Genomic DNA, 24,845 nt, shown 5'->3' on the forward strand with positions numbered 1-24,845 from the left:
CAAATACCAGTAAGCACTACCTGTAGGGATCGCTAAACAATCACACTATGACAAAATGAAATACACTTTGATTCAGGAAACAATGCGAACAATCTGGCAACTGTAATAAATGATAATAATAGATCAATCCAACCAGGTTGGGGGAATAGAGTAGCAGAGGAGGATGAACTGTGTGGAGGTTGGTGTGTGTGCATGCATGCATTTTCCCAGGGGGGCTTATCATGTTTATTATTGTGTACCTGTGATAAGATAAGAACCATATTAACTTAATCTTTATAAACATGGCTGTTTTGAAAGCACCTATCTCCAAATACGAACCAATATGGACTAGCAGAGTGTTGGGAGGGGCAAATCCTTAGAAGATGCAAGGGTTTGTGGCTGGGAAAGCAAAGGGATATAAAAGCTAAAGAGTTACTGCCATAGAACCCCCTTTGTAGATTTTTATGAGAAAATGGCTTATTGAATGTTCATAGGATGGGCTCTTTTTATGCACCGTGTCTGCCGGCGATCAACGTCATCCGCCTCCATACATCCATGTACCTGCAGTGCTGGGCTGTGATGTGCTGCAACGTTCCCCATGAGAGAGTCTTCAAAGCCTCACGATCAAACAACTTCTACATGGCCATGCTGCTGTTTATTCTCTTCCTCTCCACGCTGCCAGTTGTCTACACAGTTGTTTCCGTCCCTCCATCTTTTGACTGTGGTCCATTCAGGTTTACTGCATTTTATATCCATTTCTTCAAAGTCAGATGTAGGATTACTGAACAAATAACATTGGATGCACTTTCATGAAAGATAGGTGTGACAAAGACTGTATACATACTATACCTTTAAAGCCCATTTGAAGCCCATTTTCTCCTTCAAAGAATTCTGGGCACTGTAGTTTGTTCATTATTGCTGGAAATTTGAACTCTACAACAAGTATACTTCTCTGCCACTTCTCTGCCACTCTCTGTGTCTTTCTGCTTCCTTCCACAACTGTGCATATTCTCCTGCACTGGCTGGCACAGGTCTGTTTGGCCCGAGAGACTGTTTTTCTCAGATCATACCCACCTGCCCCACATCTGATGTGATATGTGACATTAAGTGTGGGGCAGATAAGGACATGGCTACAAAGAAACAATTGACAACTTCAAGTGAGTTCCTGATTGTTTCTTTGGAAGCTGGGCTGGCAGATAGCAAGCTCTACTGGGATTGGCTAGATGAGGGATATTTATGTTGGAAAGAAAAGGATAAAGTAGGGACAAATATGGATTGTGGCAAAGATTGTGTGCGCACTGCTTCTCAAACCAGCAGTGGGAGTACAAACTGGAGCATGTCCACAACCTTCAGGTCCTGGCCTGCTGGCTAGATCTAGTATCCCAGTGCTGGCCTAGACTGCTTCCCCAAATACTTAGGATGCTACCTCCCTATCTCTTTCCCTTCCAGTTAGAGGCAGTGCTTCCCTCTTTGCCGCTTGAGGTGAAACAGGAAGTACCACCCTGCCCTGCCACCGCCATCCCACCAAAACATCCCTCACCTGGGTTGCACAGCAGTGCCATGTGGCTGTGGGTCTTGGCAATATCTCGCAAGTTTGTGCTTTTCTTACTCAGCAAAGGGCCACTGGTGTAAACAACAATACCGGTAATTATTACTGAGCTGTGTGGAAACCCAGGTCCTTTGCTCTCAGACTCAAGATAAGGCCCAGATTCATTAACATGCTCCTTTGCTTCAAAATCTGGAAAAGACCTCAAGAAAGTCCATAGCTACAAAACAGGGGATGCTGAGGATTGCTAGTTTTCATTTGTAATTATGGAAAGCCATGTGTGACATCTAGAGGTGGATCTGTATATGTGCAGCCTCAGAACTTGTGCAAGGATATAACGACCCTACTGCCTCATTAACTGCTTCCACTCTTGCACTATTTTGTAAAAAGCGCACATGAAACAACACATGGCACTTTCATGGACATCCCCATAACAAATGAATGTGTAATACCCTCCAGGGTTCTTTTAATGCAGGAGGGTCAGCAGTATGGAATTCTTCTCCAGATGTTCTCAGGATTCACCTGAGTTGCTTGCAAATGTGGGTGCCCCTGCTTGAATGTCAGCGAGCAGGAGGGAAGTGAGCAAGGCCCCGCTCTTCTCCCTCCTGTGAGCTGCTGCCCAGCCACTTGCCCTGGGCTGTAGGAAGGAAGATGCGCCTGGTGCTCCCTCAGCCCTGTGGAGAAACCACTGCTATGTGTACCACTTGATTAGAGAGAATGCCTTGACTTTTGGTGCAAGCTCATGCACGCCTAATTCCAACATACAGAAAATTAACATATCAGTGAAAAGGCTAGGCTACAATCTTCCTCTGTGAAATCTAATTTTCTTTGTGGGGGGTTGAAATATACTTGGAGTCCTGTAGTGATTTCATGCTCTTTATTGCCGCTTGTAAAACAGTGTTTGAATTGCCCCCCCCAAAAAACCTCAGGCTTTTATATACATTATTTACACAATGAGTCCCGTCTGATTGGCTGATTCTGCTTCCCTCCTGGAGCCTGATTGGTCTTTTCCCTCAAGCCAATCATTTGTTGCATTCTAGGATCCTACTTGCCTATTGTTCTAGGATCCAAGCTTAGTACATAACAGGGGTATTTGGGGATGGAGGAGCCCACCACCCTTTCTGAAAAGACGAATAAGCATCCAGTCATGTGAATTGCCACATTTGCACTACGTATACATTGAAAGCACTGTTATACCATTTTTATAGTAATTGCCCCCCCCCCCAAAAAAAACAATCCCAGGAAATGTAATTTGTTAAGGGTGCTGAGAGTTGTTAGGAGACCCCTCCAAAAGCTAAAATTCCTTGAGTGGTTTAATATATCTGGTAGCAATGAAGACTGATTGGGTTATATTCTGGCATTACTATGGTTGTGAATTATTCGTGGTTTTTTGTAATTGCTTCAGCTACACAAATAAATAATATTTGTATTTGTTATTAGTATTACTTTAACAAAAACACTATTTACATTCCCACCCTTTATCTCTGTGTGTCTTTGCACTAACAGCGGGAAAACCAGAATGTTTGAGGTCATTGGAGAAACTCTGGAGCATGATTTCCCTTCCTGGTTTCGGAAGGTTTTCAGACTTCTCTCAAACCCTGGTGTCATCCTGCCCTTCATACTACTGATGGTGTATGTACAGTACACATTTATATGCTTACAAATAAATACATCCCCATTTCTTTTAGACATACGTAGAATGCATTCACTACCCAGTGGAGGCAGGAGGGCTAAAGGGATGGAGAGCGGGGAAGGTGGACTTCTCTTTTAATGGCCCCTGAATTCAAAGCTGGCTCTATTGTTAGGTAGATTGAGATAATTGCCTTGAGGAGCAGACGCTGGCAGGGGGCACAGCAACACCCCCCCCCTTTCTTCCTGATACCACCAGCTGTTCCCTTCCTCAGCTTTGTGTGCCTCAGGCCTGTCATACACTCCCTAAACTTGCTTGTTACGCTCAGGTGTGGTGGAAGATGATGCTATTCCACTGCCAGTGTTAGAAGTACAATTCATTTTTCAGGCCACTTGGCTCCTGCCAATGGAAGGAGCGGGTGAGGGGATGCCATATTGTCTTTGGCAAGACCATCTCTTAGGCCATCCCTGCCAGAATTCTGAGATTATTGTTGACCGCAGCTTCACCTCAGAGTTCCTTTAAAGCAGCTAAACGGGGGTGGGGGGCAAGGATGAAATAGCAACTAAAGGGTGTGGTTGTGTAAAAGTAGTACTTGACACAGCGTTGCAAGGACTCCAGAAACATCAAACCATAGTTCTTGTCTAGGGTGCAATTCACTTGCACCGGATTCTGGTAAGGAAGATGGTTGTCATATCACTCTGCTTAAAATAGAGATGCGTGAATCTATCAATTTTGGATTATCTCAAGTGAAAGAAATTTCTTCTTATATATTGCATTTTGTACATTATTTTCATTAATATATGCAGTTTTATTAACACTTTCCTCTAATATCCACATTGTCATTAGAGAACTATGTCAAAATATTCAGAGAAGTGTGAATTTCAAATGCTAGCCTCTTTACCCTGGACTTTGACACATGAGATATTTATTTTAAGATCCACCCTATTCCCTTGACAGTAATTAGTTTTAGCTGATTTTAATATTATATTTGTTGTAAACCACCCTGGGACCTTTTGGTGAAGTGCAGATAAGAAATAAAATAAATAACAGAAAAATAACTGTTTTGTTTCAAAATGCGAACTGAATGAAATTTCTCCCTTTTTCTACTTTAAAAATGGTTTTTAATGGTTGTAATAATTATGTGACATAGCATATGTGGTTTCCCCCCATTTAGCCTGAGTATCTACTACCTCAACGCTATATCAAAAGGGTACCAAGATATGAATCTCGAGCTCAAGAAGAAATTGCAAAATGTAAGGATGCTGCAAAAGATTGTTGATAGGGCTTTTTGTTTGTTTGTTTCTCATTAGATGGTGATTATTCGTGAGACTAATTCTGGGATGTTCACTTTTGTTCTTCACATTAGCAAGCTGAGGAAAACAAAAGGAGGAACAAACTAAAGGCCCAGCAAGCCCGGGGCGAGGCTGAAGAAAACCCTTTTGAGACAGCGCCCAAACCCAGCAATCCAAAAGAGGGTCAAGGTGAGGAACAGTTTGAAAAGCCATTACAGGAAGCTGCCTCCTCAGCTGTCAGTGATGCACAGAGCATCATATCCTGCCAGGGATTCTGGGACTTGTAGTTTACAAACTGCAGGAGATTTACAGAGAAAATGATATTGACTTCAATATTAGGAGAAGTGAATGGAAGGGAATTCACAAAAGAAAACTTTCTTTTTTTCCTTCTCTGCACTGCAGCCATCTGTGCCCCTTGAAAAGCCTTTGCAGATGGCTGTTCTGTAGGATGTGGGATGGGTAGGAGGATTGTTGAAAACCAGGTGAAGATCAGCTTAGTTTTGGACAACCCTCCAGAAACCCAGCTTTGTCCCATTGTTCCCATACCCTCTAACATTTTGAGGCAAAAAAACGGGGTGCCGTCTTCTGGGGCTACCTTCCTGCACGAGTCACATGACTCATGCGAGATTGCAGCCCTCAAAAGTGCTTTTTGGGGGGTGGGGTGAGATCATGACACCTAAAATGTCTGCTGTGCTCTTGTGTGAAATAACAGGATCTCCCAGTTTTATTGGGACAGTTGGGGGGTGTCCAGGATATTTCCCCAAGTCTCCAGATAGGTCTTTTGGGGAGCTGTGGCTGGGGGGATGGACAGATAGAGGGGTGTAGAATGGGGCTGTGGGGCTAAGCAGAAGAAAAGGAAAACCAATGTGATTAGACTTCCACAGAATGGCTTTCCACCATTCTGGAATCTATGTACATAGAAGTCCATTCTTAAGAGGCTTCCCTTTACAGATGTACTTGCCTAATGTGGGCAGGGGGCCACAAGACCTGGGTGGGTGGGATTAGCAGTCTCTCAACCAAAAAACGTATGTGACATCCTTTCATGTTATGCACAAATGAAGGATCCTAATGCTGTCTTTTCCAGTCCTGCATCCTACAGATATTTTGGACTTATTGGCAATGTGGCTGGGACCGATGGAAGTTGCAGTTCCCTATCAGGATGAGGAGAACTGCATGAAGTCCAATGTCTTATGCCTTACATACTGTACCAAGACCTCCTAGCTGGTTTCAAACTAGTTTTGCAAATGCCTTCCCTCAGCTCAGTCAGAACATTAAAGATTGTTTTGTTTGAAGCAGAGGCCTGATAAGAAACTACTGATACTCTTGTTTGTGAAGGGTGCTATAACGTAGGTAGGCTGAAACAACAACTAGCTTCATTTCTTTGTTTCTGTTACACAGTTTTTAGTCTGCTATCCATATTGGAACCCCTCCCAAGACCACAGGCCTAGAGCAGGCTCAGTTCCAACCTCTGGCCACTAGGTGCCAACCACAGAAGCATGTCTTACATGTGCCATGTTTCAGTCTAGAATTTGCATTCTGGCTTTGGGTTCAAAAAATAAGTCCTGTTTTCCCCCCAACAATGTTTTCAGATAAAGAAAAAGGAGCAAATGAGACCAAGAAAAAGCCAGGTGAACAGAAGGAAGGAAAACCAGGTATTGCAAATGGAAGCCAACCTCCCTGTGGCAGAGGACGAGGTGGCCCTGCGCCCCCCCCACAGATAGCAGTGACCCGGCCAGCGGCTCCAAGGTAATGTTACCAGATGTCCCCGTTTCCTGGGGACAGTCCCCGGATTTTCAACTCAGTCCCCATACAAAATCCATTGAAGTTGAAAAGTGTCCCCGGATTCATTGAAAAAAATCTGGTAACCTTATTCCAAAGGTCAGTGGCATGAATGGGTAAACTCCCAGAAGCCCACACTTTGCAGGCATGTCGCCAAGGATGCCAGGACCACCTCTATCGTTCCAATTTTAGTATATGTGCTGCCGAAGCGAACATGCCAGGACCACCTCCAGATAGATAGACCAGCTTATAAAACACACTTGGAGGTACAATCCCAGAAGGAAAACAAACATTTAAAACAATGTACACCAATAAATTTATAATTTATAAATGCAATAAGCGTATAGACACTTAAAACTTTAGGATAAGCTACTGCAGAGAGATGACCCAGAGTCACCCATGGAACCGAGTTTGGGGATTTTCTTAACGAACTAGTTTGGGTCGGGGGATGGTCTGCGCCTACAGATCTGTATGCAGAATCTGGCGACCGTCCGGGTCATCTTATGATCTATGCCTAACAGGAAAAGTCAAATTTTTGCTTTTCCGGGAGGTCAGCGAGCCTCACCAGTAGGGAATCAATGGTCTCACTACGTGCCTCTTCATAAAAGGGACATCTAAAGAACAAGTGTTCTGGGCTTCCTATCTCCTCCGATGAACAGGCGCAAAGTCTCTGAGCATATGAGGACCACCTCCAAATTACCGATAAGCAAAGTGTTCCAACTCATTAAACAACATTAGACTTCACCTACTTGTAGTAAAGGGAAGTATCCAATAAGATTTTTCACCCTCACAGAAAGATGCAGGGGTTAGAACAAGCAGGAATATCAGAGGTGATATGGCTGGGACCTAGCTTCATGAGCCACGGTGGCCGGGATTCAAGTCCAGGAGAGAAAGGGGGCCAGTGTCACGGACTGGCTGGCAGTAGCAGGTCAAGCAAGCCAGGTGCAAATACACATTAGTACAGAGCTAGAAGTCTGAAAGTCAAGTGGCCATTAGAATGCAAAGAAAATGAAGTCAGTGTGCTGTTGCTTTGAAAATATTTCTGTAGAAGAGCTAGCATTGTCTAAAACCACAAACAAACCTGAATACTTTAGTGACTTTCAAGTCTACATAGTGTGTCCAAAATTTGCTTTGAAATATATGTGAATCAACTCTACATATTAAAAAAAAATTAAAGCCTTCCCTCATGGCTTGAGTTCAAAGGTTGTGTTGCATGTGTGAAAAGCTCTCCTCATTTGGGGTTGACTTCTTCCTCCTGTTCCAGAGAGTCTCCCCCTTCCTCAGGAATGGGTTGGGGGAGTGAAGGAAAGGGAGAGGCACAAAAGCCTTTTTGGGGGAAGCTGTTAGAATCCAAGCCAATGTTGCTTTGAAGTGAGTTGTAGAGAAGGAATGCTGACTTCTAATTTGAGTGCTTGTAGATGGCAATGCATTTTACCCAACGCCTTGCTTAAAATGCAATGGGAAGTTCTCCTGCACAAGCTCATGTGAAGGTATTGGAGCACTTTAGAACCGTGGACCTTATGCAGGGGAACATACTGGTGAATTAAGTTTCCAAGTTTCGTTAACTTAATTGGGATGTAATTTGGAGAATATTACAAACTGTACTCTCTGTAAATATTAAAGACTGCAGTATGTTTTCTTTTTAAAAAATACAAAGATATTTTTGTGTGTACTTCAAGGGTTTTTAATTTTATAAATTCTTATCTAGATCTAGTTTTAGAGATGAAAAGGAGTGGGTAGAAAAAGTTCCCTTGATACCAGTGTGACCACTGGTCTTGCTAGCTAGGAATGATGGGAGTTGTAGTCCAAAAACAGTCGGAGGAAACACTGCTTTATACAAAAATGACTTGTTATGAACAGCCCACTGGTTGTTGTTTTTTATGTGCCTTCACTTCTGTATGTAATGAAACCACAGAACCACCAGAGGGCAGATCTCAATTTGGCTTGGCTAAGCTCACTGCTCCATTTTTATCCGTTGATACCTTGTTGACATAGTCGAACCAAGATGCACATAGCTTAGATGGCTTAACAAGCACCACCACCCTGACAAATTCTTGGAGGATATGTAACTTTTATTTAGGTCAGGAAACAATACTTCAGACAAGATGGCAGTTTACTAACTATTCTTTGCCTGAGACAACAGAGGCTAGCTGATATAAGATCCACAGGCTTCGGGTTGCCCTGATCTCTGCCCCACCTTCTGGGGAGATGACAAGTTTCCTCTTGCTAGAAGCCCTCAGAGAGTTGGTCTGGCAGTAATCGATTGTAACAATGTGCTTGCACAAAATACAGGTGCCAACTATTATGAACGATAGATGCAGCTTCTATGCTTAGGCATTCTGTTTATTTTATTATTTATTTATTTATTGAATTTATATACCCAGAGGTATCAGGATGGTTCACAGAATAAAATCAAAATATAAAGCCACAAAATACATAATCAAAATAAAAACAACAACCACCCAATAACCCCGCTAAAAAAGAACCCCACATTTTGGTGTTTCCTGCTTGGCAGGGGGTTGGACTTGATGGCCCTTGTGGTCTATTCCAACTCTATGATTCTATGATTCTATGATTTTAAAATGACATACTGTTATGTTTTATATGCCTGTTGTCTTTGTCCATGGAGTTTGATGGCCAAAATCACATTCTTGATGGCAGAAAGTGAGGAGGAATTAAAGAACCTTTTCATGAGGGTGAAAGAGGAGAGTGCAAAATATGGTCTGAAGCTCAACATCAAAAAAACGAAGATCATGGCCACTGGTCCCATCACCTCCTGGCAAATAGAAGGGGAAGAAATGGAGGCCTTTACTTTCTTGGGCTCCATGATCACTGCAGATGGTGAGAGCAGCCACAAAATTAAAAGACGCTTGCTTCTTGGGAGAAAAGCAATGACAAACCTAGACAGCATCTTAAAAAGCAGAGACATCACTTTGCCAACAAAGGTCCATATAGTTAAAGCTATGGTTTTCCCAGTAGTGATGTATGGAAGTGAGACCTGGACCATAAAGAAGGCTGATCGCCGAAGAATTGATGCTTTTGAATTATGGTGCTGCAGGAGACTCTTGAGAGTCCCATGGACTGCAAGAAGATCAAACCTCTCCATTCTTAAGGAAATCAGCCCTGAGTGCTTCACTGGAGGGACAGATTGTGAAGCTGAGGCTCCAATACTTTGGCCACCTCATGAGAAAAGAAGACTCCCTGGAAAAGACCCTGATGCTGGGAAAGATTGAGGGCACAAGGAGAAGGGGATGACAGAGGACAAGATGGTTGGACAGTGTTCTTGAAGAAACCAACATGAATTTGACCAAACTGTGGGAGGCAGTGGAAGACAGGAGTGCCTGGTGTGCTCTGGTCCAGGGGGGTCACAAAGAGTCAGACACGACTAAATGACTAAACAACAACAGCTGTTATGTTTAGATGTGCACCATGTTTAGATGCAGGGCTTTTTTCAGCTGGAACTTGCTGGAACTCAGTTCCAGCCCTTCTCAGATGGACACCATTGCCACTCTAAGAGAATGAGAGATGTGTTCATGGTGAGTTCCGGCACCTCTTTTTCTAGAAAATAGCACTGCTTAGATGGGGCTGGTTGGAGTCCAGCAACATTTGGAGGGCCACAGGTTCCCCATAGCTGCTATACCAGAAGCATCATCTTTACATCTTGTATATGAGGTTCCAGAGATGTCATATTGTCCACTTTTGGACTAGGTGGACCTGATCTAGAAATGTGGATCAGGCATTGTTGAGCACCTGCAGCCCAAACCCTTGCAGCAGGGCGCATTTGCCATTCTGTGGATTCTCCTGGTCCAGCAGTTTCTCCCCTGTTGATGTCTGTTCACCTCTGAGCATGCAAGAAATGACAAGAGTAGGGAAATGGAGCTCTTCTGCTGCACAGTTGTGCGGTTTTGGTCCAGAGGGAGATGGCAAGCAGGTGGGCAGTGGCGCCTTGGAGAGGAGGGCATCCCCACATGACAGCATGCAGGATTTTTGCAGCATCCACGTGACATAATCCTCATCGGAACACCATCCCATTATATCCAGATTTACCATTCCTGCTGTGATTTATCCCCCCCCCCCAAAAAAAATCTGGATTAAATAGGAAAATGATGTGGGTGGCGTTGAGTGGACATTGCACAAAACTTGCATGCAGGAGCAGCATTGATTCCATTGCTGCATGCTCTGCCTTAGTGAGATGTCCCCATGTGTTGAGGCAGACTAGCACCAGTCCTGCATTGCCCTGTGCCTGGTGCTGGAGCATCATCAAGGGGACAGGGCTTATCACACATGCTGCTGCAGACCACTTGGTTTATTCAGACTGAAGGCACGAAGAGGGCTTAAGTCATTCCCATTACAGATTTACCTGCAACAAGGACCCAGTTGCGTTGAGATGTTACACACCTGTGAAAACGAATCTGCTGCCCTGAGCAACTTTAGCTGCTCATCATGTAGAATGTTTTATTAAGAACAGTTTATCTTGCCTCTTCTGCTGTGATCAGCTGGTTAGTTGTGAAGCATTTGATCTGACACTGAGTCCTTGCATGGTCAATATATCTGGGCATTTCACAATAGCAACTGATTCCCCCTCAAGCTGTAATGAAGAAAAATTCAACAGATGTTTTCTATTTATTTGCACAATGCCTTCCTTAAACTATGGGGATTTTTAGCTTTAAATATTTAGCTTGTTTCTGGATTCATCCTGTTCATGGGCTCTTGTCTCTGCAAAGATTTGTGTTTTGGCTTCCCGTTTGTTATACATTTCCCTGGTGTCTGGTCTAGGGCTGTTATTAAATGTTTCACCTTCAAAATAAATAATTTATTTTATGAACATCCAAAGGTGACTGTTTTAGGAAGAATAGCTTCATATGTTTAAAAAGCAGACAGTCGGTGTGAATCTCCCCAGTTCTCCAACTCTGAGATCACTTTGCAACTCCAAGCGATTTTGAGGAGTATATAAAACCAAGGTTTAGGACAATATACTGAGTCCTTGGCAAGATTTATATATAATAATAATAATAATAATAATAATAATAATAATAATAATAATATATTTAAGCAGTTTTCATGAAATTATATAGAATATTCAGTAAAATAGTGATAAAAACGGACTTTAAAAATAGTGGACATAATAAAATTTTCAAAAATATAGATAAAAATCAAGATATTTCTTAAAAATACCTGAATGTAATAAGATTGCATGTCAGGTTAGTCTTGCCTAAACAAAAAAGTGTTTTGCAGTTATGAATATGTTTAATCACTTATTCAACTCCCTGCATTCCAGATAAGCCTCAGAAATCCATTGCGCGAATCTCTACTTGCCAATTTTTCCTCCTCGGTGCTTCTGTTAACGGTGCAGGATCTCTCTCCTTTGCACCCAGTCCCTCTGTTTCTGGCGCACTGTTTCCAGCACCTGCTGAGGCTGACATCCCAGCTGGAGTTGGGGCAGCACCACAGCCTCCTTGGCCTTAACTGCACATCCTCTCTGGTGTCACTAACCTGTCCCCTCTAAGGAAGTAAAGCAGTGACAAGAGCAAGGAGCCTCTGCTCACCTTTCACTTTCTTGAGTTACTGTAGAGTTAGGCCCCATGTGAGATGCTAAACAAATGGGCATTGGCAACAGGAGGGAGGAGGAGGGAGGAGGTCGTCTTGCCCCTCCACAAAACCTGGTCTGGTTGGTGCATGGCATTTTGAGCTACATTCAACCATGGCTAGCAGCTGGTGAGGTGGTGCAGGTGGACCACCACTGCCCTTTAGCTGGGGTGGTGCATGGTGGCTCAGCGGTCACACACAGCACCGGGCCATGCCTTGCCCTCCCCTCTCCCTCTTGCTAAGGGCCAGCAACCCATTGTGTTGGGAAGCCGGGACACCTACATCCTCTCACTTGGGCTGCTATGCTGTGTGTGAACCCTGCCCAGCCCCTCTGCTATGATCTGAATGCAAAAAATCAGTTTGTGGCTAGCATTGGACTCCTTCAAAATAAAAGCCTGAGAAGGCAGCAGTTTTTGAAATATCTACTAAATGGTCAGCTTATTTCCAGCTCACAATGACAATAGGAAGCTGAATTGGATCATAAGCTCAGTATTGTCTGCTACAGTAACTGGCCAAGGCTCTCCACGATTTCAGGCAGGGCTCTCTGCTAGCCCTCATGGGTGCAGCTGGGGGGGGGGGTAGGGGGCAACTGCCCCCCAAATCAATAAAAAGCAATAAAAATACTTAACTAACTGAGGTTCTGCTGCCTCTAACAGAAGCCTGTCCCCACTCTAAGAGATGCCAAGGGTTAAACCTGAGATCTTTTGTATGAAAAAATAAAGGTTGATCCAGTTTCTCTCAATGCTCCCCTGGTCTGCCAAAAGCAACTTTCTTAATCCATTCCTGGGCTGAAGCAAAGAAGCACCAGTCAGCCACCAGCAGGTGTGTTTTGGGGGTGTCTAGGGGTGGAGCCTTGATTAAAAACACCAGTTTCCTTTGTGAAATTTCTTGCCATGATTTGAGAAAATGACCTGTCACTGATCATTAAGGTTGAAAGTTGATGGCCCTGAGCTTCCAAGTGTGCTTAGGCTGCATTTTGTTGGGTGCTGCCCAAGCACAGAAGCACCTTGGCAAGAAGCGGGAGCACCTTGGGTTCCTTCTGCCAATGCCCACTTGCCGTGGTTTGCTTTGCGTGACTCACAGCTGCTTGAGTTTTATCAGGCCCTCGCTTCATGGTTCTGTGGTTGTTTTGGTCAGGGTGTTTCCATCCAATGTTTATCCCTAGCTGTCAAGCAGCACTTTTCCGGTCATGGCTTAATGTTCTGTGACATAAAACTACACACCTAGGACTGCTTTCCTGGGAGCAAATCCACTGAATTCAGTGCCGCTTGCTTGGGAGCAAATGCCTATAGGTTTGCAATGTAACGCATTGTAATTCCTTTGTACACCCCAGCCCTAGAGGATTTAAAGTCGACTTCTTCCTGGGCATTTCCACTTCTGCCTGCTCCACCCCCTCCCCCAACAAGATGCCGGTGCTGCTTTTAAGCACTTCACCATAGACCGAAATTAAATTGGCGCAGCTTTCCTCTTTGCTACCTGGCCATGTTGAGAAAAGTTGCAAGGGAAAAAAATCATTCCCCTGTCTTTCCCCCCAAAGGCTGGCTGCATCTACCCCCTGAGAAATAATCACATCACTAGCAATTACTTGAAATTAAGACTGGTTGAAAGTTCTAACAGGAATTCTTTTGGTGATTTTATTTTAAAAGCAGTTTTTGTGTGTTTTCCAGATCCTGGGTCATCACAGGCCCAGCAGCCCCAGCAGCCAGCAGTTGCCACTTTTCCTTTTCTTTCCCATGAGCCCCTGGGGTGAATGTAAGAAGCATTGCCCTCACTCTCCTTGGCTTCATGGAGTCCTAGTATCCACTGTAGGGGCTCATGGGAAACATGAACTTCCACTGGCAGTTCCAGAACCATGTTTTCCCAGTGGTATTGTCTGCTGCTGTTTTTACTTCCTTTAATTCCCACTCCAATGCTCCCTTTCCCTCTGCCCATTTTTGCAGAATGAGAATTTGGGTGGATAAATTGATGGAGGGGTGGGATACATTTCACGAAAAGCCTAGTAGGTAAGTTTACAAGTAAGAACAAGAAGAAGTTGAACATGGCCTCTGGGCCCCAAAAGAGCAACTGAATGTTGGAGTGTGACCGCTCCAGCAACCCCATCTAAAGTATGTTCTACAACTACTCTAAGATCACTAGAAACCAAACCAACACTACATTCACATCATAATTATGAGCATCAGTCATTGGTTTGTTTACCTTCATTTAATCCAAAAGTGATACAAGACACTGATTCAAGACGTCCTCTGCCTCTCTGGGATCAGAAGATAGAAATCAGAGAGGAACATGACCAAGTCATTTTGTTATCCTGCAAAGGAGGGTGCAACAAAAATGCTGATTCTTCAAGCAAAAAGAAGACACACAGTGCGTGGAAAGGATTCAGATATAGCCCATGCAGCTGTGTGAATAAAGAGACCCAGTGGACAATTCCGAAAGACTGGGCAGAGAATACAAAATCCAATAAACCTTTATAACATTCTCTCCACATGATTAGCTCCTGATTGTCACGTGTGTGAAGCTTTCCTGCAATATAATTGGATAACAGAACATGTGGGCAACTCATGTATACCTTTTCAGAGTCATGGCACTTCTGAATTATGGCACCCAGGTATCAGAGACATGTACTGCGCATGCAGTTACTGAGGATGTGAGCATAGGTGCATGCAGTGGTGTGCTGTGCTGTCTTGACATCTGCCCCAGGTTATGGCATTCACCTGGGTCCCAGGTCATGATACCCAGGTATCAATTTCCTATAGATGTTAAACAGCATAGGAGGCAAGTTGCATCCTTGTGGTAGCATCCTTGTGGCAACCTTACCAAAAACTGCAGCAATCTCCTACCACCATCTCCTCAGCCCATCTTCCCTGGAAGGACTGAAGTTAGAACAAAATGGTCCCACCAAGCCACACTCTAGCTAGGACATTGCCAGTAAAGAGAATTGCTCCCCTTCTCCACCTCCTGATGAAGATCATCCATGACAGTTCCTGTTCAAGAACTAGACAGGCAACCAGATTGGAAAGCACCTAAAAAACTAATTTCATCCAATAACCTCAGAAGTTGGGTGACACACTACATACGTAAGCAACTTGCCCACATACTGCAAATGTGCAATGTTCAGATCAGGCAGGTGAAGTGCTAGTCTGTTTAAAACTTTCAGGAGTGTCAGAACCACACCTTCCCTTAATATTTGTAATACCTGCTCCTCAGTGCCCTAGTTGCTTTCCAGCAGTCCAATAAGGGCAAGTAGCACCAATAATGTGCTTGGAAGTTTTCCTCTCTCCAAATATCTTGTTTACATCTTCAGATTATGCAATCCAAAGAGTAGACAAAGAGAGCCCGCCCCATGGGCACACCACAGTGCTCTTGAATTTGAGAACCCTGGATTCCACCCCCTTTCTATATTTTTCTGAAATGGCCAAGATTATCGAAATGCTGATAAACTGAAAAAACTGCTCTGGTGTTCATGAGCTTTTGTGCAGTCCTTTTTCAAAGTGTAGTTTGGGCTCAGAGATGTGGAATGTGATTTTTGGCTAAATGGGTTGTTTGTCCCTTTCCACATCTTATGATGGATCCCGCTGAGTTGCTGCTTTTCTTCCTTCAAGCATATCTCAAATGTTTTGAGCAAACACTAACATGTTCAGTCTTAGGCTGGCCTAAATTGACAAAAGGTGTATCTCTTTGCTTTGGCAGGACCCATGGGCAAATTCAGCACATCAGATTAATAATATAGAGCAGGGCTTGGTTTCAATAGAGGAGAAAAGAATGCAGGCTGAATTGCCCTTTGGATGGAAATGAGGAATCTGTATTTGTTTGTAGGTATTAATTCCTATTGCTAAATTAGCTCTTTCAACACCTGAAATACTTCCTGATCCTCACCCCCTTTGTGCTCCCAATCTACATCATTGCCCAATGCATCAGAGGTGGTTATCTAGTATACAAAGCCCTTAACAACTTGGGATCAGTTTACCTATGAGACTGCCTTAACTCACATGTGCCCACTTGACTGCTTTGATTGGCAGAATTGGCACTATTACAGGTGGCCCATAAGACCTATTTTGCATTTGCAAGAACTCAGATGTAAACAGGTCCCAAGCTGTTAGGGCTTTAGATACTAACTGTAGCACCCAGCGGAAGGGGGGGTGGGGGGTGGTCTGCCCCGGGTGTCATCCTGAGGGGGGGGTGTGTGTGACAAAATCCCCCTGGACGCAATCACTGCCTCGCCGAATTGCCCCGCCCCTGGGTGCACAGCATATTCTGCCACTGGTAGCACCTTGAACTTGGCCTGGTAGCAGAGTCTGCTGCCAGCAATCATGCTGCAACATTCTGCACTAACTGTATGTAGCTTTGGGATCGAGCACAAAGGAAGCTGCACATAGAGCACTGAAGTAAAATCCATGAAGTGATGATGAATTTAAGATTCTTGGGGGGGGGGGAGGGAATGAGAAACAGAGATAAACTGACATCAACAGAGACAGGGCCTTCTCCATGGTGATGCTCTGGCCCCAGTTTTCTTTTCCCAGGCAGGTTTGTCTGGTGCTGAGCTTGCTATATCTTCAGTGCCAAATGAAAACCTTTATTGTTTCTCAGGCCATTTAGTTTGCATTCCTATATTCACTTTTATGGGAGTGAGTCCCATTGAATTCAGCCGGGCTTAGTTCAGAGTAGAACATTTGCTATGTTTTAATTATTTATTTATGGCATTGGGTAATTGGGACAGATTAGAGATTCTGTTGGTTTACTGCCTGCCTTGCTGTCCAGCAGTCTCCCCGCCTGAGCTGGAGGACCTGGTCTTGGCGGCGATGTTTAGGACTCCCAGACTGTTGGTTCTTGGGAACATCAATATCCATGCCAAGGTCAGGACTTCATGGCTGCCATGACAACATATGGTCTGACACATATGGCTGGTCACACTCTGGATTTTGTCTTTTTGATTGGGCCAGAAGAGAGTGATCTGTAAGTGGGTATTGACACCAGCCTCTTGTCATGGTCAGACCACTTTAGGCTTTCAACACCCTTTCCCCTCTGCAGAGGTGGGGGACCTATTAGTATGAATGATGGATGCAAGTGGTTTCCAGTCGACTCTGGGAGTTTCCCCCGCTGATATGGCAGGCACTTCCGTTGAAGCCCCGCTTGATCAGTGGAACAGTGATCAGTGGATCAGTTGACACAATCACCCCGAGTCCCCTCTCCTGCTTCATGGAGTCCATCTGACTACGTGGTATCCTCTCAAACTTAAGTGAAGAATCAAGCTGAGATACAGCTTGAATGCAAGTGGAGGAAAACTCCAGACGAATGGCACTGGCAGTGAAGGCAGCAAAAAAAGCACACTTTGCTACCTCCATGGCATCCTCCCTATGCCACCTGGCAGAGCTTTTCCGGGTAGTGCAGGGACTTTTGTGGCCTGGCTAAAAGAGGTGGTAGGGCTGAGGGTAGCTTGCCCTGACTTGCTTGCCAAGCATTTGGAGGGTAAAATCACCTTGTCTCTGCTGTAGTAGCATTTGAATCTCAAGAGACGTCCCGAGCACGGTGTCCAGTTCTGTGTCGTTAGATGAATTTCAGTTGCTGTGATTTGATGATGTGGACAAGGCACTTGGATTGAAATGAAATGAAATGAAGTTTATTACGGTCCCAGACCAGATTCACATACCGTACTAAACAAACATGAAACACAATAGAATTAAGTTTGAATTTGCAATAGAATATAAAAATAAACAATACTAATATGACAGCCATTAGGAATGTGGTTTAGGTCTTAGTCTCTAAAATATTATCTAGGGTTTGCATCTGAGGCCTTAGTCTTTGTAATGCACAGCTTGTTCCCTGAGTTTTATGGCAGCCACACAAAATTTGGCCACCCTTAGCATGATCTCTGGATCCTTATAATCTATCAGGGATTTTAAGCATTGAGGTTCAGACCCACTTGGAATTTTCTGTATAACAGGGGTGATGAAGACCAAGCGTATATCCTCTTAAAAACAACATCGTAGCAAGACATGAGAGACACTTGGATTGCTTTGGGAAACTATCTGCATTCTGGACCCTTGCCCCTCTTGGCTGATAAAATCCAGCAGGGAAGAGACAGCTTTATGAGATGGGCAGGTGGTCAGTGCTTCTTTATGAGAGGGGGTGGTTCCTGTTTGTTTGATGGATGCAGTGAAAAGACCATTGCTTAAGAAGCAATCCCTAGATTCTGAGAGCTACCAGCCAGTTGCCAACCTCCTTTTTTTTTATGTAAGGTTCTTGAGTGAGTGGTCACTGACCAGATCCAGGAGTTATTGGAGACTGATTTTTTAGATCCATTTCAGTTGGAGTTTTGGCCTGACTTTGGCACAAAAACTGCCTGGTCACCTTATATGATGACCTCTGTTGGGAGGGGGGGGGGCAATGTGTCCCTCTTAATCCTCCTTGACTTCTCAGCAGCTTTCAATGCCTTTGATCACGATGTCCTCCTGGAAAGGTTATTAGAGTTGGAGGTGGGTGGCATGGCTATGCAGTGGTTCTGGTCCTACCTGGATGGTCATCTTCAGTGGGTGATGCTTGGGGTGTTTTTCGGCACCATGGGGCCTTCAGTGTTGGGTCTCTCCGGGTTCAATTCTATCCTCCATGAAGCCACTGAGTGAAGTCATCCAGAGTTTTAGAGTGTGGTTTCAGCTTTATGCGGAGAACACGCAGCTCTAATTTCCCTTTACATCTATAGATTTGGCAGTGGATGTGCTGGACCAATGTCTTGTCCCAGTAATGGACTGGATGGGAGCCAACAAACTGAAGCTCAGTCCAGATAAGACTGAGGCCCTGTTAGTGGGTGGTTCCCTAGATCAGATGGATGGAAGATTGCCTGCTGCTGATGGGGTTACTATCTCTGAAGGAGCAGATACGTAGCTTAGGGGTACTTCTGGAATTTCTGCTATTGCTTGAGACTCGGGTGGCCTCAATGGCAGAGAGTGCCTTCCATCAGCTTTTTGCCTAACTTCTGTGGCCTCTGCTCTGGTAACCTCCAGGTTGTATCACTGCAAGGTGTTGTGTGGGGGGCTGCCTCTGAAGACAGTTAGAAAACTTCAGCTGGTGCAAAATTTGACAGCCAGGTTGCTCATCAAAATGAGGTGGTTGGAGCATTCTGTATATCCCTGATGCCGGCCCGACTGCACTGGCTGCCAATTAGTTTCCAGTCCCAATTGAAAGTGCTGATGCTGACCTATAAATGCCTTAAGGACCGCCTTTCCCCATTCAAACCGACCCAGACCCTGCACTTGTCATTTGAGGCTCTTCTTTATGTCCCCCATCCCAGAGAGGTCCAGCGGTTACAACACAAGAACAAGTCTTTTCTGTGGTGGCTCCTCATCTGTGGGTGCTGGTGCCATCTTTACATGTCTTTAAGTGCCTCTTTACCTTCAGCCATTAAATAATCTATGGCCTGTTAAATGTGGGGCAGTATTTTTATGATTATTTTATTATTATGCTGTGTATTATGCCTTTATTATTATGCTGCATAAATTATGTTCTTAATGTTGTACACCACTCTGGGATCTTTGGATAAATGTATATAAATGGAATATATAAAATATATTTGTAGATGGGGCAGTATAGGTACTGGTATGTCTTATTACCAACTGAATTACCGATTTTTTTGCACCATAACACTCACTTTTTTCCTCCTAGAAAGTAAGGGGAAATGTCTGTGCGTGTTATGGAGCAAATGCCTGCAGGTGACCGGGGGGGGGAGGGATCTGCTGCAGTCGTGAGCAGAGGATCCATGGTTCCCCTTCCTTCCCTCCTCCATGGTTACAAAGCATGGATCCACATGGATCCTCAGGATTTTTGCATTGGGCTACTCCAAACTCACTGTCAGATCACATGTCTGTGGCCACAGCATGAACCACAAAAATCATATATCCACTATTTCATTTAGAATATTTTTTTTCTTCTTTTCCTCCTCTAAAAACTACGTGCGTGTTATGGACTGGTGCGTGTTATAGAGTGAAAAATACGGTAGTTTAGTTTTCAAAACTCTGCATGTAAAAATTCTCAATGTCTTAATGACAAAGCATAACGTCTTATGGTGTAATGACTTACATACCTCTGCCAAATAAGCCTCATTGTGTTTGATGGGTGTTACTCCCAGGGAATTGTACATAGATTGTGTGTGTAGGATACAGCTTTAGTTTGTAATGGAAACAGACAACTGAATGAATAACAGTAGAAAAGGATAGATTTTTAAAAGTTTACATCCAAAATGCCTCTGCACAGTAGTTATTATGAACAGAATCAAAGTTACAACATGTACCAGAAGATTGCTAATGATTTTTGCTCTTGATTACAAAGTCTCTATTAGATAGCCATATTTAAATACTTTTGCCAAGCTCTTAACAAAGAAAGAGATGACAGCTTATGATTCTATAACAGCACACTAAAGCAAATTGTGTAAATATGATATGTTCACAATTTTATTTCCCATAGCACTACAGATATATTCAAATATATTCAAATACGGGGGGAAATTAAAATTGATTTTTCATCAAAATTCAAAACTTGTTAATTAGATTCAGACATTAAGATTTCCCTTTCTTAGTTAAGCAGATTTAAGATTTTCTAAATGACTGTTAATTGCTAAACACATTTGTTTTTACAGATAGAAAGAAAACCCAAATTACATGAAAACATCTGCTACAAAATGTTCTGCTCTATAGCTGGCCTTGCAAGTCTGATCAGCATCTGATGTGGTCAAGTCCTCCTGTTCCCTGCAGTGACATTATGAATTCTTCTGTGGAATCTTGATGGTGACTGTCTTGACTTCTGTGTACTCATGAAGGCCATATTCTCCACTTAAAGAGAGAGAGAGAGACCATCAGAATAGCAACAGTATTTAATATATCTGTGATCTAGCATGTTCAATGTCCAAGAGCTGCAAATATCCTCTGACAGTGTATTTTGATCAGATGTTACAGGAAGCTTGGATAGCCAGAGATGTCAGTCTCTGTGACAGCCTTTTTTTTATGATGACAGGCAGAGCCTGGGAAGCTTTGGCTTGACAACTGAGTGGCTAGGAGTGGAATTTGAACACTACGGTCAATGAGCTACTTTTGAAAGTTAAACCATGTGCCTCCTCCAGCTTACACTGGTTGGTTGAGGGGGTTTCAAATGAGAACTTGGCAGTGTCAATTGGTTGACTGATAAGGGGGTGTTTCAATCAAGTCTGACAGAAGGCATTTCCTGTTTATTGAAGTGAAAGGACCAACATTCTGGTACAGTTTCTATTCATTTCCATGAAGCTTCAAGAGAGTCTGACAAAGGGCGTATTTCTAGTGACTGTGTCCAAATTCTCTTAGACACAACAGCACCCAGCCATTGACTCTACAGAAATTATTGTCTTCCTCTGAGGCCTAATGCATGATCTGGGCTAGATAACATTTCAGAATAGAAATCAGCTTCATCGCCAAAAAAGGCTATTTGCTCACCAAGAAGGCACAGAGGCTTGCATTCTGTATGGATCTGTGCTATCAAATACCATTTTATGACATCTTTAAATGGAAGTTTGGGGTAGCTTCAGGCAATATTCTAGTGGCATTTGTTTTCCTGCTAGAATGGACTGTTTTGTAAAACTGAAATGAATTGTACATTCACATTTTTTCATTTCAGTTTTACAAAATAGTCCATTCTAGCAGGAAAACAAATGCCACTACAATACCCAACAGGGCAAACTGCTGGATAGAAAATGTAATTAGCAATGTTGAAGAATTCCAATGAAAACAGAAGCAATAGCTTCTGTTCACTTATTCATGCCGTGCCCAGAATAGAAATCAATCCAGCAAATACTGATCAGTCTTTGCTGTTGTTTCTCAGTCCCAAATATATATATAATTGATTATGGTTCGCACCCCCACCCCCATTTTAAATTGTGTTGAAATGAATAGTGTGGAAGTAATTGCATCATTCATTATGTTAAATTGATAAATAATTGTGTAAATTATATTAAATAGTGAACAGTGAGTTGAATAACTTGGCATTTGGTGGAAACCACTGCAAAACAGAAACAGCACAGGTTATTTCCTTCCTAACTGTAACTGATATGGACAGCATATCATAGGATGAGTTAATACAACCCACAGTTTCTACACAGTGATGTTCCTTTCCTATCTTCCCTGACTGGTTACTCGTTCTTATAAGCCAAAGCAGCGGAAATGCCAGGAGAGCAAAGACAGACTTCCTGGAAATAAGAATGTTGTGGTGGTGACATTTTGTGCTAAAATACGAACTTGCTCAGATAAGATCTCTGAAATTTGTATCTGAAACAAATCCCCACTGACTTTACTTACAGCTCTCGGCCATTTCCTGACATTTTGAATCCTCCGAAAGGAACCTGAGCAGCCACTGCACTATAGCAGTTCACCCTGAAGAAAAAGAGAAGATGGAGCAACTTAGTCATGGGCAGGAATTCTGCTAGGTCATAAGAGCTAGCTGAGGATCTTTACAGAATCTTGCACTATGTGCATACTTTAAAAATCAGAATAAACATGAATTTCTCTCATGTCACAAAAATACAAATATGCCTTCAGAACTGCTGCAAGCTCTTCTGTATGTTTGCTACCTAACAGTAGAAATTGTTGAATTATTCAACCCAATTCATAGAAAATACAGAAATACAGTACTGTCAAGGAGGAGCATGTGGAGGAGCATGTTGTTCAGTGATTAGTATGGATAGTGAGCTTTCAGACTTAAATCCCTGCTCTGATAAGGATTCCTTGGGTTGTTTGCCTCTAAATTTTTGCAGTGTGTCAGCTTGAGCTGGTTTACCAGCTACACACTTTCCTGAAGAAGAATGGCCTTGTCACAATGATGCATGCCTTAGTCTACTACTCTAATGGACTGTAGGTGGGGATGCCTTTGAAAAATATTCAGAAAATGCAATGGTATTGGTGATTCACCAGCTTAATTGGTTTCCAGGCAGTTCCTGCACAAAAATGAAAATGTTGGTATTATCCTTTGAAGCAGTAAATGGTCTGCGTCATCAGACCCTAATGAACACCTGCTCCCATTTGTGCCTACCTGTTTGCTGAGATCTTCCTCAAAGGCCCAACCTCATGTGCTCCCACCATTTGCAGCATGGCAGATGGTGATGTGAGTTAGCAGTGGCACAGAAGCTGTAGAACTGCAACCCTTGAGAAATGTTTTTCAAAATTGTGCCTAACTCATGATGCCATCCTATGGGCAGGGTTGTATTTTGTGTTGGCTGCACATGCCTGTTATTGGAGCAGGATCCGTCAGCTGATAAGCAGAGGTTAAACCTTGCTCAGTTTCAAAGGAGTCCATGCAAACCCCTTCTTCTTCTTCTTTTTTTTGCTATTGCAAATTTGAATGAACCTTTTATTTTATTTTATTTTCAAGAGTTACAAAGCACTTTTTGAGAGTTACAAACAGCGTCGGATATGTAGATCACACTTTTGTCTATCAGTGAAGAAGTAGCATTTTTTAAAGAGACAAAATAGAAATCCATGTCATATAGTGATGCAAACCCCTTCTTGATTCAGAACTGCGTTTACACGGAAACTGCTGCTAAAGCTAAGCCGTTTGCCTGGAATCTCTTGCTAAAATGGAGGAAATAACCAACTTTGGGACCTCAAAGCACCTTGCATCTGATGTCATTGGGATGTCAGATGATTGACAGGTGGGTGGCATGTGATGCCAATTCTGATAAGGGTATGACCCCTGAAGCAAAAAAGATTCTTTGTTAAAACTACAGTCTAAAGATGTAGGAAGAGGTAGCAGACTTAATAGGCTCATGTCTCAAAGATGCTATTCAGGTTTGAGGTTACACAGCTTTTCTCTCTCTTCAGGTACGCTGTGTGCCTTCAGATCACAAATACCCATTAAATTGTGCTGTAAGTCTTCTATGTAAGGTTAATTTGGGTAAAATAACAACACCAAGGGTACTTACCAGACTGTTCCAGCCTGAAGAGCAGCTGCAAATGTCAGAGCTTTGTTAATGTCTTTGGTAAACACTCCAGCTGCTAGACCATAATGAGTATTGTTTGCTCTTTTTATAACTTCATCAACAGTCTTGAACTTCATGATTTGCTGAACTGGCCCAAAAATCTGTTTGAAATCAAAAGAAGCAATCAACAATTAGCATGGCAAAAATCAATAGATACTTTCTTGCAAAGTATACTTTCCCTATTACATAGGTCTTAAAGTATTATTCTCATTAGTGATCAAATCAGTGCTCTTTGACACAGTGGTTACTTTATAAGTTTAGACCCACATTTTCCCTATGAAACTTTCCAACCTGCCTGCTCCTTCCCTATCACATTAATCTTCATAACTCCATTAAATGGAACACAGAGATTCTCTATAGCATGGTTCATGGAGATTTCAGATTCAAATAAATGTAGGGTCTCCTATTATAGCTATTGCCTTCAGAGGAGAACCAGAAAGATGTTCAGCAGTTTGGAAAACAAGTCCTCCAAAGAAATATTGAATATTGGGCCCAGAGAGAAGACTAAGAGAGGAAATGATAGCATTCTTCAAACATCCAAAGGTCTGTCACACTGAAGAAGTTTAACACCGGTTCTCTGCTGCCTGAGGATGCAGGACAAGATGATTTGCTGTATAATTCTGTCTACCCAGAACTATTGAATTCAGTGGGGCTGACTCCCAGGTAAATGGGATTAGGATTGTAGCCTTAGGGCTTGTCTACTCAGAAGCAAAATGTGGATTTGCAGCTGTAGGATGTAAAGGCAAGCACAAAGCACCCATCCCATCACAATGATCACACTGGACCTTCCCTTCATTAAGCATGGGTTGTTTCAATCCTTAAGGTAAAGGGACCGCTGACCGTTAGGTCCAGTCGTGGCCGACTATGGGGTTGTAGTGCTCATCTCACTTTACTGGCCGAGGGAGCTGGCATACAGCTTCCGGGTCATGTGGCCAGCATGACTAAGCCGCTTCTGGCGAACCAGAGCAGCGCACGGAAACGCCGTTTACCTTCCCGCCGGAGCGGTACCTATTTATCTACTTGCACTTTGACATGCTTTTGAACTGCTAT

The 24,845-nt window shown here is 43.2% G+C and overlaps 2 protein-coding genes across 6 annotated transcripts in view; one reads left to right on the forward strand and one right to left on the reverse strand.

The window, feature by feature from the left end:
- Positions 1 to 21,799, forward strand: part of TMC1 (transmembrane channel like 1) — a 65,427-nt gene extending 43,628 nt beyond the window's left edge. For 2 of the 4 annotated variants that reach the window (XM_083403374.1, XM_083403376.1), the window contains 6 exons: positions 474 to 713; positions 3,032 to 3,157; positions 4,330 to 4,408; positions 4,522 to 4,636; positions 6,037 to 6,193; positions 21,443 to 21,799. In XM_083403374.1, the coding sequence (XP_083259500.1) occupies positions 474 to 713; positions 3,032 to 3,157; positions 4,330 to 4,408; positions 4,522 to 4,636; positions 6,037 to 6,193; positions 21,443 to 21,455 (730 nt within the window). In that variant the 3' untranslated portion in view covers positions 21,456 to 21,799. Of the gene's footprint in view, positions 1 to 473; positions 714 to 3,031; positions 3,158 to 4,329; positions 4,409 to 4,521; positions 4,637 to 6,036; positions 6,411 to 21,442 lie in introns of those variants that run through there. The other 2 variants (XM_083403377.1, XM_083403375.1) reach the window with 2 other exon arrangements.
- Positions 20,014 to 24,845, reverse strand: part of ALDH1A1 (aldehyde dehydrogenase 1 family member A1) — a 63,078-nt gene continuing 58,246 nt past the window's right edge. For both annotated transcript variants that reach the window (XM_083403465.1, XM_083403464.1), the window contains 3 exons: positions 23,739 to 23,896; positions 22,120 to 22,194; positions 20,014 to 20,628 (listed from right to left, as the gene is read on the reverse strand). In XM_083403465.1, the coding sequence (XP_083259591.1) occupies positions 20,556 to 20,628; positions 22,120 to 22,194; positions 23,739 to 23,896 (306 nt within the window). In that variant the 3' untranslated portion in view covers positions 20,014 to 20,555. The remainder of the gene's footprint in view (positions 20,629 to 22,119; positions 22,195 to 23,738; positions 23,897 to 24,845) is intronic.

This window comes from Podarcis tiliguerta (assembly GCF_965153285.1).
Source record: "Podarcis tiliguerta genome assembly, chromosome: 11".
Taxonomy (NCBI): Eukaryota; Metazoa; Chordata; class Lepidosauria; order Squamata; family Lacertidae; genus Podarcis; species Podarcis tiliguerta.